Genomic DNA, 15,455 nt, shown 5'->3' on the forward strand with positions numbered 1-15,455 from the left:
ACACAAGCCGAAACACTTCCATCAAACTGGTTAACATAGCCTTCATGTCATTTTCTTAGTTATTGTGTTAAAACATTCATGTTTATATTCTACTCATAGAAAGATTCACTTGTACCCTTGTAAGATAAACCACAGAAGTGAACCCTCAAATCCCCCTCCCTCTACCCATTCCCCTCCCCCCTCCCAGGTTGCACTCATTCTTATAGTGTTCTGTGGGTTTGGGGTATGTTGGAGGCTGGGCCTGTGTGTGGATGCATAGAGCATATCTCTCTCTGTCCCTGGTGGGCATTATGTATTTTCATTGTGTTCACTGTATATCTATAGCAGGGCCTGGGTAAACTTTGGCTCCAGGCAAGAGGGAGTGCTGGAGGAATCACTGGAGGACCAAAAGGCCAATGACTTACATGGGATGCTTTCAGGGATATACAGATACACCAGGGAGAACAGACAGTCTAAGGATTAGGAGCTGGAACAAGGTGTTTGCTAGGGTAGTAAGGAGGTAGGTCAGTGCTAAACAGGGGCCTGTGGATGGCCAAGCATTTGTGGCAAGCTCCCTGCCTAGATTCAGGCACCTTCCCTGTGTTAGGGTCACGCCAGTAGGATCATGGCCACATATAACACTTTCCTGGGTAGTCTTTGGCAGACCCTTCAAATGTCCATTCAAGGTTGCAGCTGTAGGCTTCTCCTGGAAAACAGAATTAGAAAGATTTGAAATTAGTTCAGATAGAAACACTGCCACCTCTGCTGCACCTTTGCCCAACCATAGGGTTGTAGCCACTGCCCAGTAGGGACAGCATACAGAAGGGTGAGACATGGGATTATGGCTATCTGCATAGGTGGACAGGCCATGGAAAGGACAGCTTGTAAGATCATGACCACTTTTGTTTCCAGAGTCCAGTGGTAACAACTTACTTTCTCTTTCTCCCTTCCCTCCCTTTGATCCACTCTCCTTCTCTCCCTTGGGTCCTGGTTGCCTGGTCCCGGGTTGGAGTCGAGGATGGCTGCCTTGCAGGAGAAATGCCTCCCAGCAGATCAGGGAAGGATGGATAAGCCTTGGATGACTAGATAAGGCACCCAGCTGAGAGGGAGACAGCAGGGCAAAGGTGTAGAGGCGGCAATCAACTTCATATTGTTATTAGTAGTAGTATTTTTATTATTTTGGTTAGCTACAACCTAGAGAGAGGGGCACAAACCTCGTTAAGACTGAGAAAACCGCGGTCCGGAAAGGCTCCCAGGTTCTGTAGATTCCAAAAAGTTTATTGGGTTCATTAACTTTTAACAAGTGACGAGGACACGCCTTCTCCACGCTACTCTCCTAACACGCAGAAACGCTAAGAGCTGATTCAGCGAGGGCACCGGATCTTCACCCTTGGGTCAAGAGATCCGTCAGCCCCATGGTCCCGTAGCGGAGTTCCAGGCGCTCCGCAGTCTACACGAGCTTGGCGGCGCCAGCTGCGGGCCAGAGCCTGAGGCCTGGGTTTGGCTCCACCCCCACCACTTTCGCTCAGCTTGGGCCCCCCCTCTTGCACAGGCCTAGGCCTGGGAGGCGCCTACTGGGTCCCTTAGCTCCACCTCGAGCCAATCACCAGCCCAGAATCTTCTCGGGCCCTGCCTCCAGGCCCGCCCCAGTCCAGTCCTCAGCTCCTCTTGCCCCGGCCCCACCCCCGCCCCGCCCCGCCGTCGGTGCGCGGCGGCCGGGAAGGCGCCTCCCGCAGACGCTCGGAACTGCCGACCGGAGAGCTGCCCGCTGAGGGCCGGCCGGCGGGAGCGGAGTGGGTCGGGCGGGGCCGAGCCGGGCCGTGGGCCGTGTGGGCGCCGGGCGGCGGCCGGGCCGGCGGACGGCGGGATGGGCTGCACCGTGAGCGCCGAGGACAAGGCGGCAGCCGAGCGCTCTAAGATGATTGATAAGAATCTGCGGGAGGATGGCGAGAAGGCAGCGAGGGAGGTGAAGTTGCTGTTGTTGGGTGAGGCCACACTCTGTTCTGGGACCCTTGATTCCCGGCTCCAATCCCCAGACAAGGACTTTAACTCCTAGACAAGGGCTTCAAACTCCCAGACCCAGCCTGTATCCCCAAAACCTAGGCCTGAACCCCTAGTGCCAGCCTGTACAAGACCCCCAAATAAGTGTTGGAAACTAAACCTTTGGTCTAGCCCAAAGTGCAGATCAGATCCCCACTGCATCCCAAACCCCAAAGTCTCAAATCCAGTCAACAGTGCCCTAATACTAGGTGCCCAGAGGCTGCTTGACCATCCACCTTTGCTAACCAAGCCTACAGAACTTCAAAGCCCCTACTTTGTTCTTCTATCCTTCCTTAGAGTTTATCTAAACCCCCCAAACCTCACTTGGTCCCCACTATCAGGCTCCACTCGTTTCCCCCACCTGTTCCTTCTGATCCTATTGGGCATGAGCATCCCCTGAGGCCCATGCCAGGCCCCCAGCTAGTCCCTCCTAACATTTCTGTGCCCCATCCCTACTTCCCAGGCTGTATCCCCCACCTGTGCACTCTGACTCAAGGGACCTCTCAAGTGGGAAACTGCTCCTAAGCCCTCTCCCTACCTGGAACCCTTTCAGAGACCCCTGCTCCCTACTTCTAACCCAGATCCCTCTTTGCAGGTATCACTCCCCAAACCCTCTGCTTCTCCTCCCTTAAGACCTCTCTCACCCTTTGGCCTTCCCTAAGATTCCTCCACCCCTCCTGCACCAGGCTTGGAAGAGGGGCCCAGGGGCTGGAGAGGGCATAGGCCGCATTAGCCAGACCCCCAAAGGGCTGGACTTATACTGTGGGAGAGGGCTAGGCCTCAAGTTTCTCATGGAGATTCCACTTGGCTGTACGTTTACCAGTTGTTTCCCAGTTTTGAAGGCTGGTGTGGGAAATAGGACGGAGTGTGGAGGAGTTGGGGTTGTTGCTGCCTCCAAGGCCAGGGAAGATGGTGGCTGCTGGAGGGGTGGGGGGAAGTGGAAGTGGTAAGACAGCCGACATATTGCTGTCCCACATATATGCTGCCCCGCGGCCGAGATCTAATGATAGGTGCCAGGCTTCCTACACCCCTTCCAGGCTAAAAGGCCTGGGATATGGCCCCTGAGGTCTTGTTGCATCTTGGGGCCTTATGAGGGGTGGTGATGTATTGGCTATATGGGGGGCTGAGGGGTTGCTGGGGATGGGCCAGAGTGCCTGGGAGCATCTGAGCAAAGATAGTGGGCCTGGTAGTTGTCCCTATTTAGCCTCCCACTCGGAGCAGGGGTGATGCCCAGAGAAAGCCTGATTTTGATTTGGGGGGTTTCAGGGTTGGGAAGTGAGGCTCTTGCAGCAGCCTTATAGGTTGGATAGTGTCTGGGGGGTGTGGCCCCTCAGCCCCAGAACTGCCTTGGAACCCCCAGGCTGTGAAAAGCCAGGCTTTTCCTGCTGAGCCTGTGGCAGAGGAACAGCACTATGTCCATTATTGGCCTGTCTGTTGACTGTTCCTGCAGGCCCAGCCTTGGGGGCACAGCCCCGGAGGTTTCAAAATGGCATCCGCTCTGCTGCTGCCGCGGGGAGGAAGAGAAGGGGCGGGAAGGGGCGGCGGCCCAGCCTCCTGGGCTGCTTTGCGTTGGGCGCTTGCCTCTTCCTGTCTCTGCTGCGAGTGCGGCAGTGGCGGTGAGTGGGTGTCGACGCGGCAGAATGCTTGTCGCTGTTGCTGCCCGCTGGGCCTGGGGAGGGCACTTCCGGTACCACTGCCTCCCATGGCCCGGCAAGGAGCCTGTAGCCAGCCTTTCCCCAGGCTCATTGCAGTTATTGTGAAGGTGGAAAATGTGACACTGGAATATAGGGGTAGGGACACAGGGCTCCTGGCCAGTTCTGTGCCCCAACTCCAGAAGTGTCCTCCCTCCCACCACGCTTGTCCCTTGGAGCTCAGCTCAGCTCTTGGGCCAGACCAGGTGGGACCTGGCAGCCCTTCCCACTGGGCTGACATAGCCAGGGCTGCAGGGTGTGGCTCAGCACTTTCTAGCCAAGGGAGTCCACTCCAGTGTCCTGCCTCTCTGGACTTTGCTTTCTCTGAAATGGGTTTCCTGGGTTTGGGCCAAAGGAGTGTCTGGGCTCAGGATGCGTAGAACTAGAATCTCATGGAGATTCTTGTTGGGGATGCAGGTTGGGGGCTGAGACCCTGGAAAGGGCTGAGACAGGACTGAGTCAGGGTTCTGCCTGACATTAAAGGACTCAATCTCCCATGGCTGCCTGGGGAGGGATCCTAGTTTGAGCAGTCTCTTCCCCATCCAGGTATAAGGGAGCAATGAGAGTCCAGCTGTGGCAGGTTCAGAGTTCTGGGCGCCTGTCCCATGTAGCGGGAGACTCAGTCAGGGCAACGGGAGTTAGCCTGGGCAATTGCCAGCCTTTCCTCCCAGCCAGAACCACGCCTGCTGCCCCGCCTGCCACTGGTTCCCTCCAGTCCTAGGTAGCCCTGCCAGCAGGGTAGCACAGTCACTGTCACCAGAGCAGAGAGTTTTTCCCAGCAGCTGGCAGTGGAGGCAGAAGAGCTGATACCAGTCCTACTTCAAGGATATTCCCTATCCCTACCCATTTCAACTTGACTAACCAGCTAGTCCTAGGTGGGATTTGGGGTCTTGGCCTAGGCACTTCGAGGAAAGGAAGCCAGGATGTGTGTATGTGTTGGAGTCTCTGATTTGAGATGAGCTTACGTGGAAAGCCTCACAGAAAAAGGAAAGACAGTGTCTGCGTTGGCTCCAGGAAGTCTTTAAGAATATAAATACAGCAGTCTTCTGCCCCTGGGACTTTATATCTGTTCTTTACTTGATTGTTTGGGTTTTTTGTTTGTTTTTTTTTAGGCAGAGCCTCAAGCGGTCACTCAGGGTAGAGTGCTGTGGCATCATAGCTCACAGCAACCTCCAACTCCTGGGCTAAGGCAGTTCTCCTGCCTTTGCCTCTCAAGTAGCTGGGAGTACAGGCACCTGCCACAATGCCTGGCTATTTTTTGGTTGTAGTTATCATTGTTGTTTGGCAGGCCCAGGCTGGATTCGAACCTGCTAGCTCAGGTGTATGTGGCTGGTGCCTTAGCAGCTTGAGCCACAGGTGCTGAGCTCATTTTTTTGTTGTTGTTGTTTATTTGTTTTGAGACAGAGTCTCAAGCTATTGCCTAGAGTGACATGCAGTTGTCATTGTTGTTTTAGCTGGCCCAGGCGAGGTCAAACCCACCAGCCTCAGTGTATGTGGCTGGCACCCTACCTACTGAGCAATGAGTGCCACCTACTTGATTGTTCTTTATTTATTTTTTCATTTTGAGACAGTCTCCAGCTGTTGCCCTGGGTAGAGTACCATGGCATCATCATAGCTCACAGCAATCTCCAACTCTTGGGCTCAAGTCATCCTCTTGCCTCAGTTTTTCTTTTCTTTTTATTTATTTTTTTTTTTTTTTGGCTGGGGCTGGGTAGGAACCCTCCACCTCCAGCATATGGGACCAGCACCCTACCCTTTTGAGCCACAGGTGCCGCCCAGTTTTTCTATTTTTAGTAGAGATGGGGTCTCACTTTTGCTCAGGCTGGTCTTAAACTTGTGAGCTAAGCAGTCCACCCTCATTGGCCTCCCAGAGTGCTAGGATTACAGGCGTGAGCCACTGTGCCCAGCCTTGATTGTTCTTTAAAACTTTATTTAGGTTGGGCAGCTGAGGCAAGAGAATCACTTGAGCCCAAGAGGTTGCTGTGAGCTGTGACACCAAGGCACTCTGCCGAGGGTGACCAAGTGAGACTCTGTCTCAAAAAAACAAACAAACAAAAAAACCCAACTTTATTCAGGGATCACCTCCCAGAATCCTTCCTTGACAGCCCTTCACTGGGACTGGTAAAACATCTCTGGCTTTTAGTGCTGCTGCTTTCCCCTTCAAAGCAGCCCTGCTGCTCTCCCTTGAGACTGCAGGGGCAGGGCTGTGTCCTCTCATTTCTGTGCCCAGCACGGAGCCTGGCATCTATTGAGTATTTCTCATCTGTTTGTTGAATGAGGAATCCTCTGAGAAGTTTGGGGGATGGGTAGATGCAGGAGTAAGATGGGAGGTCAGTGAGCTGCAATTTGGTGTGCCATGGGTAGGTGAAGGGGCCCAGTTCAGGGCCAATGACAAGGGCTGAGGGGACACTGAGAAAAGTTCTTCTGGCTGTTTCCTCCTAGCTCTATCACAGGCTAGGCAGGCACCTTGCAGTCCACCCTTACCCCAGCTTGTGGGGAACTCCTACTGACCAGCCTGCAGCCTGTCACAGGGACATAGTAGCGACTCCAATTGTTCATATGAGAGAGTAGCTTTGTATTTTTATTTCCAACTCAGGCTGTTTGGGCACTTTTGCTGTCTCTGACATTCTAATAGCTATAACAGAACCTGAGCTGGTTGGTCTGGCTGTCAGGGACTGGGGCTGCCCCACACCAGGGGCAGCAGAGCAATGCTGCAGAAATTCTGGGCCTGGCTGGTATGGAGACTAGGTATAGTAAGGGCTCAAGTATACCAAAAGAAGGGAGTTTTGTGTCCTTGTCCTGTGCCTCTAGCAAAGAGCTGGCATGCTATAGGTGCCTAGGAAGTGTGTATGGACAAAAATGAAGCTATTAAACACATTCATGGCTTGCCTGTAGCTCAGCAGCTAGGGTGCCAGCCACATACACCGGAGCTGGCAAGTTCCAATCCAGCCCAGGCCTGCCAAACAACAATGACAACTACAACCAACAAATAGCCGGGCATTGTGGCAGGCGCCTGTAGTCCCAGCTACTTGGGAGGCCAAGGCAAGAGAATTGCTTAAGCCTAAGAGTTGGAGGTTGCTGTGAGCTGTGATACCATAGTCCTCTACCCAGGGTGACAGCTTGAGACTCAGTCTCAAAAAAGATTAAAAAATAAAAACAGGGTGTCACCTGTAGCTTAAGTGGCTAAGGTGCCAACAACATACACCAGAGCTGGCATGTTCGAATCTGTCTCTGGCTTGCCATACAGTGACGACTAACTACAACCAAAAAATAGCCAAGTGTTGTGGCGGGTGCCTGTAGTCCCAGCTACTTGGGAGGCTGAGGCAAGAGAATAGCTTAAGCCCAAGAGTTTGAGGTTGCTGTGAGCTGTGACACCAGGGCACTTAACCCAGGGTGATAGCTTGAGGCTCTGTCCCCCAATAAATAAATTAATTAATTAAATAAAATAAAAGTAAACACATTCATGGACAAGGTGTAGCTCCCAGGGAGAGGGATGGGTATAATCCTGGGGGAGCTACTTGGCACCTGGTCTAGCTGAAGATAGATGGGAAGGGTTATTAGCCTGGGATCCTGACTGGCTTGGTAGTAGTTAGATTCTAGTGCGGGGGGTGGGGGGTGCTTTGTGGAGGAGGGGTCCTCTGGCCAGCCCTGAAAAATGAACACCATTTGCCAGGGCCAGGCACTGGTGGTCAGAGGGATCTACTTAGCAAGAGCACTGAAGCAGAAGACCTGGCCTAGATTCCAAGGCCTTGGGTGGGTGTTTCCTGGCCTGGAGAAGGAGGCTCACTCTCCCTGGAACACGTGTCTGAGGTCACACAGACCTGAGGTAGAAGCCCTGCTCCACCAAGGGCATTGGCTGAGAAACCCCTGGTAGGAGTTATGCTCTCCACCTATAACCTGGAAATAGGGATGTCTGACTGTACCCACAAGTATTGTGGGGACAGTGCACCAAAACCCAGAGATATGGAAATGGGTGAGAGACTCTGTTGACTCTTGCAGAGCTGAGAGTTTGGTGGGAAGAGGTCTCCTACCCTAGAGGCTGCCTGGTCCTAGTCCTAGCATGAAGGCCCTGGGGAAACTCATCTCCTGCTCTCAGGCAGTTGCTCACAACAAGTAGGGAAACCAAGGCATGCAGGTAGTTGGTGCCAGCTGAAGTGACAGACTGTCCTGGGACCCTAAGGCCCAAACTCTGGGCCTGGAGTTGGGGTTGTGGCAGGGCCCTGGGTGTCAGGTGGGCTGGTACCCAGGCAGGCCTCCAGCCCTGACATTCTCCTACAGCCTGCTCCTTTCCTTCCCGGCTGGAGCTCATTAGCACTTGAATGAGGGGGCGGGATGGCTTGCGCCTCAGAGTTTCTTCTTCCCACCCCTCCCCCAGGCTGGGCAAGGCTTTGTCTGCCAGAGCAGTCTGGGATGGAGCTCCCACACTAGGGAGTAAGCGGGGGTCCCCGCCATTAATGATTCCCTCTGCCTGCATTCTGACCAGTCTCTCTAGGCTCACGCCCTGCCCATCACCCAGTAGTAGCACCGCCAACAAAAGAAATCAAACCTTTGGGGCAGGAATGAGATGAGGTGCTTGGAGGGATGCCCTTGAGCTGAGAGAGGAGGTGAATCAGGGCACCTGGAGCTCAGCTGGGGGCATCCCAAGCAGGCAGGAGTGGGAAACCCTGACAGAGGGCAGCACAGGAAGTAAGGACAGAGGGAATGAGCTGTGGCTGGAGGTGCAAGTGAAGCCAACTGGGGGGCACAGGCTACCATGCCAGAAGCCATGAGGGGACATCAATCCACCCACTATTTGAAGTGGAGCCTAAACTGCCACATTGGGGTTAGGCATGGTCAAGGACCCCTTTGAGACTGGCAGCCTGACAGGGGTTGGCCCTTGGGCTGTCCTGATAGGCGGGGTCACTGAATGGCATCATTGATGTCCCAGGCCTGTGAACATTTATTTACCTAGGAAGTATTGGCAGGTAGTGCTGAGAGTGGGTCATGTCCAGATCCCAGATCTAGGCCTCTAGCACTGCATCTGGGATAGCAGCTGCTTGGGCCACAAGCAGCCACTCTGGTCCTGTACACCCTGCCCTTAATCTCAGACCCTGGCTGTGTCTCCTTCTCAGTCTCTGTCTCTAAAAGCAACCCATTCACTTAGCAGGACAGGATGGAGGAAGCTTTGTTCCTCCAAGCTCCTAGCCACTGAGGGACCAGGGTCTGCCTGCCACAACATAACCCCGTCAGAGGATAAGAAAGTCTGACCCAGAGCCCAAGTGCTGCCACCCTGACACCCTTTGTGCTTTGAGGGAGGCAGGACTGGACATATGAGAGCAAGGCACCAGTCAGGCGGCTGTCTCACTTTCCCAACATCTTGGGCCAGGAAGTCCCAGGTTAGGAATTCAGTGAAGACAGGGAAGGGGCTCAGCATGTTCTGGCCAGGCTATAGTTGATGGGCTCTGCCTAAAAATGCTCTGTAAGGAGCCCTTGGATGGTGGCCTTGGTACTTGATACTCTCAGGTAGCCTATCCCTCTGCTACAGGTACAGCGTGGGGTCCCCTCTGCCCTGCCCAGCTCCTTTAGCCTGGAGCTCTTGTTCTTACTAAACCACAACCACACCCTAACCCTGATAGTATTTCTTGGGGCTCTGGCTGCTCTTAGTGGTTGGGGAGGAGTAGTCTCCCAAATCTCACCAGACATTTGATGGGCTAGACCTCAGTATTGGCCTTCTGTGTGTATTTACAAGGCTTAGTAGTACCAGGCCAGTAAGGGTTAGGTCTAAAGATGGGATCTTCCAAGGCTCACTGGGGACAAGGTGTTCTTGAAGCTTGGGGGATTTCAAGGCTGCTACAACCCCAGGATATGCACAGGAGGTGTTTTTTTGGTGGTTGTTTTTTGAGACAGAGTCTTACTTTGTTGCCCTTGGTAGAGTGCCATGATGTCATAACTCATAGCAACGTCAAATTCCTGGGCTTGGGTGGCGTCTGTGGCTCAAAGGAGTAGCGCGCCAGCCCATATGCTGGAGGTGGTGGGTTCAAACCCAGCCCTGGTCAAAAACTGCCAAAAAAAAAAAAAAAAAAAGCAAAACTCCTGGGCTCAAGTGGTCCTCTTGCCTCAGCCTCCCAGTAGTTGGGACTACAGGCACCCGCCACACACCCGGCTATTTTATTTTGCAGTTTTTGGCCGGGGCCAGGTTTGAACCTGCCCCCTCCGTTATATGGGGCCAGGAACCTACTCCTTTGAGCCACAGGCACTGCCCATACCCGGCTATTTTTAGAGATGAGATCTCATTCTTGCTCAGGCTGGTCTCAAACTCCTGAGCTTAGGCAGTCTACCTGTCTCAGCCTCCCAGAGCGCTAGGATTATAGGCAGAGGAGGTGTTGATGACAGCACCCACAGTTCTTATCTTGTCCCAGGCAGGGAGCAGAAAGGAGGGAGCAATGAAGTCTGCCTAGCAGGGCTGGGCCTCTCCGGGAAGTGGTATCCACACTGGAGGAAAAAGAGGAAGCAGCTGGGGGAGGAGGAGCCCAAAAGAGGAAGAAGCTAAAGGGCTACTTTGTGCTAGGGTGGGGGTGCAAGCCTGACGTCCCCACAGGGCTTTCCCAACTGGGGGGTCTAGGAGGTGAGTACCTGCATAGACCCGTGCACTCCTTTGGTCTGCCTTCCTGGCAGTCACTGGGTTGGGGACAGTCCAGGTAGTTTTGTTCCTTGTCCTGCCCCAGGAACTGCTGGGCCCAGGATTCCAGAAAAGGTGGTGCCTTTGAGGATTCCAGACCACTCCTTTGGCCACAGGAAGTGGTGGCTGGGAGAGGGATGCTGGCAGGAGGGCTAGCAGGAAGGCAGAGAGCTGCTGTTAGATTCTTGCACGGCCATTGCCCTCCAAAGCCGGAAGGCCAGCCACAGGCCCAGATGAATGCCTGGAAGTGGAGCAGCAGTCTAGGATTAGCTCACTCTGGATTTCCCCTACCTGGGGGTGGACAGAGGAGCCCTTGGCCCAGCCCACTAGGCCTGGGGGCACCTTCATTTGGTCTCAGTTTCCCCTCTGATGATAACAGCAGTTGCCTCTGATTGAACCCTCATTATTGTGTGAAGTTGGACTCTTTTTTTTTTTTTTTTTTTTTAAATATTAAGCTGTGGCCCTGGGTACAGTGCCATGGTGTCATCATAGCTTATAGCATCCTCCAACTCTCGGGCTCAAGCTATCCTTTTGCCTCAGTTTTTCTGTTTTTATTTCTATTTTTTTTTTTATTTTTTATTTTTTTGCAGTTTTTGGCCGGGGCTGGGTTTGAACCCGCCACCTCCAGTATATGGGGCCAGCGCCCTACTCCTTGAGCCACAGGTGCTGCCCTAGTTTTTCTGTTTTTAGTGCAGATTGTTATCTCTCTTGCTCAGGCTGTTCTCAAACTTGTAAGCTCCAGCAATCTACCTGCCTCAACTTCCCAGAGTGCTAGGATTATAGGCGTGAGCCACTGCCCCCAGCCTAGAAGTTGGACTCTTCATGGTCTTATTTAATCCTATGAGGCTGGGACTGGCATTACACTGTTTTTTACCAGTAGAGAAACTGAGGCTTTGAGACATTATATAATTTGAACAAAAAGTAGAAATGCCAAGATATGACCCAGGTAGTGACTGAACACCTGCCCTCAAATACCGCAGCCCCTTGAAATCTGCCAGCTGCCAGGAATTGATCAGTCTTGATCAGCCAGGACAACAGGCAGATGATATGGGAATATGTGTGTTCTGCTTATGCCTAGCAGCCCTGCCGCAGGGGACTTCATTTCCTAAGATATTGAAAGGGAGCTATCTGCCCTGGAATATGGGACCCAAGACCTCACATAAATCTCTATACTGCTCAAAATCAGAAATCTGCCATGTGGTCATGAGGGGACCTCATCCTATGCACATCTGTGTCTGTTTCCCACCCTTCCTCCTGGTCTGTGTCTTCTCACAGTGATGCCCATGTCATAGTTGGCAACTGAGCACTTCATTCTTCACTAATGTTATGCTTGTTCCTCCCACAACCGCCAGTCTGAGGCGGGCTGAGACCAGCCCTGAGGAAAGCTCAGAAGCTGTTGAAGTACAGGGTGGGGACCTGGGAGTCATACAGATGAGAGGAAGGGAAGAGTGTCCCTGTAGGGCTTTCACTGTGAACATCGGCTCAGTGGGCCAGGGGATGGGGAGTATGGTACTGTGTGGCAGGTGAATGTGGGTAAGTATGGGCTGATAACTGCATGATGGCCCGTGAGGCTTGTTCCTCTTGCTCCATGGCCTTTGAATTTGAGTTTTGTGGCCTCTCCCTGGGAGGTTCTTGGGGACTCTCTTCTATGTTATCAGGCCAGGTAGCTGAGGGCCTGAGAGAGACTTAAGAGATCCAGAAGCATCCAAGTCTCTATGGGCCATGAGACCATGCATCCTCATGGCCAACCAAGAATTTTAGGCCCTAGAGGACCCAATCTGTCACCTTTCTCACTGTGTGACCTCAAGCTGTCCTCTCCCCTTTTTTGTGCTAGGACCTGTGATGTCATTGTTCTTAGCATGGTCTGTGGCCTATGGACACATGGACAGCTGCTGGCTTGGGTTGGGCCCTAAGGCAGTTTAGGGTGAGTGTGGGATCAGAAGGAGGCTTCTCAGAGCAGGCCTTGGGCTTGGCACACTCCCTTGAGGTGTCCATTTCATAGATGGAGACACTGAGGTCCAGGCTCTGGACACCTTGCTCAGGGTCTACCACAATGAATCAGAAGAGAGGTAGGGGTTATTCGGCTTTGAAAACAACCTTGGGACTTGAAAACAACCAAGGGACTCCTGAAATGAAGATACTTCCATGAGTAGGGGTTCACCAAATGGCCTGGCTCTTTGTGTTACTTGGGTCTTGTCCAGCATCTCTTGGCTCCTGCAGAGACTGAGACCTGTGGCTTAAGAGGCCAATGACAAACAGGTTTTAGAGCCTCCTTTACCCCAGGCTGGCCTCCCTCACCTGGTGTGAGTTTCCCTCTGTACATTGGGTAGGGCCTCACTAAGGGAAACTTAGCCCTGCCCTAGAAAACCCTCCCCACATCTGGGCAGAACCCCAGGGCTCATTTTCCCTTGCACAGAGATCTCTGACTTGGTAATAGCAAGCCAAGCCCCAGTTGTTAGTGTTTTACTGATGGGCATAATGAACCCCTGGAAGCTGCTTAAGGCAGCCCAAGTGTCTACAAGGAGGGAAGTGTTGGGTTTCTTGTGGAATCTGCTATAAGACTAGGCCACATGCACAGATAGGGGTGTTGCAAGGCTCATTCAAGGTCCTTTGTCCCTGGCTTTCAGTGCCAGACCTATGCTGAGCCTCCTTGGAGAGGGTGCAGGGACAAAGGGCAGGACCTAGAGGAAAGAAGAGATGCCAGGGGTGGGACTTAAAGTGTCTTTGTCTGGCTGTGCCGGCTCCCTTTCCCTCCCATTCCCATTGTTTCCACGTGTGGAGTCTCTGCTGGCTGGGGGCTTCCCTGGGAGGGGATAGTGGGTGGGGCACCTGCTGCAGTCATCCCTAGTTTAGGCTGCTTTACTTACACAACGATCAGGGCCCTGCCCAGCCCCCACTTCCTCCACTGTGTCTCTGGCTGCTGGGCTTTCGCTCCCTCTGGTGGTGGCTAGGCCTGGGACCCAGTGGCAGTGGGGATGGGGGTGGACAGGAAGAATGGGAGGAAGTGAAGCAAGGGTATGGGATCATGGGAACCTTGGGCTGGGCTAGAGATGTGGCACTTTCCTGGGGTGAGAGTAGGAGGTGGTGTCCAGTCTGTCTTTGGGGTAGGCTTGCCAGGGCTCACCCCCATCTTCCCCACTGTCACTGGGGTAGGCCAGGGGTTTGTGGCCATGTGTGCCTGCCTGGTACTAGCTGTGGGTTTGACCTAGGCTGCTGCCCAAGTCTACCCTGTGGTCCCAGCCGTGTGCTTGTGAGAATCTCTGCTCTCAGGCTTGCCACGTCAGCTGGCTGCTCTCCCAGTGTATTCCAAGGGAGCCCACCAGCATGGAACTCTCTGCAGGGTAGGCTTTTACCCAGCCTGCCCAGCTTTCTAAGTGTGTGGAGTTGGTGAGTAATGTCAGTGGTGAGGCCCCTGGTCAGTAAGAAGGCCCCAGCTATGTAGGAGTGCCTGGTTGTGTGAAAGGGAAGTGATAAACATAGAGAGTGGCTCTGACTCCTGTCCCAGGTTACGCTAAGTCTCAGCAGGGACCCACCATTGCTCAGAATCAGCCTGCTGGCCACTGATCATTGCTCAACTGTTCTTTGTCTGAAGCCTTCAGGGGCTCTCTCCTTCAGATGAGATGACCACAGCAGTCCACTCTGCAGGTTGCCATTGCAGTGACCAGCACAGCGTGATCATCACAGGCTTCAGGAAGAGAGGTTTGGGGAGAATCTGTAGTCTTCCAAAGGGTAGCAAAATAGTGACCGCTTTAACCTGAACACTCACCATGTGCCAGACATTATGAGAGGAGCTTTCCATTTAATCCTTAGCCCTCTCCCAGGAGGAGATAATGGTATTGTTCACAGACAAGGTGCCAGAGAAAGGAAAGGAAGAGAGCAGAAGCTCTGGGAGCTCTCCAAAAGGACCAGGATGGGCATCAGGGCTTTAGCAGGTTTGGACCTTCCCTTGCAGAGGATCTGAAAGTGAGAGGTAGGCTGGTTGGCCTCTTGAGGCTTGTCAGTTTCTGCACAAAGGAACCCGAGGCCAGAGAGAACAACAGCATGTGACAGCTTCCCAGCAGGTCAAAGCCTAATCTAGGAGTTTGAAGGTCCCAGATGAATAGACAGCAGTGACTTAAAAGTTGGGGCCTGGGGTAAGCATGCAGCAATTGGACCTGTGGGCTTGTGTCTTGCTGCAGAGGCCTTGTTGGCCTTGTTCACGTAGGTGAGATGGTGCTGAATCCCTTCCCCCATCAGCTCCCTCCTCCAGCAGGGCTCAGCACTCCCAGAGTGGAAGCAGATGTTCTGATGAAGAGCAACTGCCATTGCCCAGCATATCACAGCAATTACTACCTGCCTGCTGTGGGCTTGCTGCTGTACCCCAGGGCAAGAGCTGCAGAGATTTCCTCCTTGGTGCGAAGAGGTATGGCCCAATGAGAACGCCAAGGCTATCCCCAGGGAACCTCAATAGGCCTTTCTGGTCCAACCCAGCTGGATTTGGAGCACCTCATGGAGCTATCTGTGAGCAGGAGGGGCTGGCTCTTGCCACCTTCTCTTGGCTCCTTTGCAGCAATCTGGAGTCAGTGGAAGTGTGGAAGGCACAAGGCTGACTGGGAGAAGCCGGGTATTTACAATCATGGTGCAAGCAAAACTCTGGGCCACATGCCACCTTATCTGGCAGGGGAGGTTCATTAGGTTCCGATGCAAAAGGGGTCCAGCCAGAGTGAAAGAGTGAGGCTGCTATCCCACACCTCCCAGGCACCTAACCTGTGGGCTATCTGAGAGCCAGGGGTTTTGCCCCACACATTCCACCCAGGTGCTGTGGCTCCACCCATCTCTGCTCCTGGCCCCCTTCTCTGCTGGAGCTGCTCCTGGACCATGCCCATGACTGTATCCCGGTGATACCCTCTGCTTCCTGCCTGGTGGCCAGCACCATGCCTTGTCCTACCATTCACTATTTCCCTCCTGTATCACAGTTGCTGGATATATACACCTTGTTTTGCTTATCTTCAAGTTGGGCTATTCTTCAAGTACTCCTGCTAGAGGCAGAGAATGTCCTCTTAACTCTTAGAATCTGGCTCGGCGCCTATAGCTCAACTGGCTAAGGC

General features: G+C 53.3%; 1 protein-coding gene across 1 annotated transcript in view; it reads left to right on the forward strand.

Moving 5' to 3' along the window:
* The first annotated feature begins 1,674 nt into the window (after positions 1-1,674).
* GNAI2 (G protein subunit alpha i2) overlaps positions 1,675-15,455 on the forward strand; it is a 25,099-nt gene continuing 11,318 nt past the window's right edge. The window contains exon 1 of the mRNA XM_003800610.2: positions 1,675-1,964. Within this exon, the coding sequence (XP_003800658.1) occupies positions 1,847-1,964 (118 nt within the window). The 5' untranslated portion in view covers positions 1,675-1,846. The remainder of the gene's footprint in view (positions 1,965-15,455) is intronic.

This window comes from Otolemur garnettii, unplaced genomic scaffold (genome assembly GCF_000181295.1).
Source record: "Otolemur garnettii isolate 467f Iridium unplaced genomic scaffold, OtoGar3 scaffold00179, whole genome shotgun sequence".
Classification (NCBI taxonomy): Eukaryota; Metazoa; Chordata; class Mammalia; order Primates; family Galagidae; genus Otolemur; species Otolemur garnettii.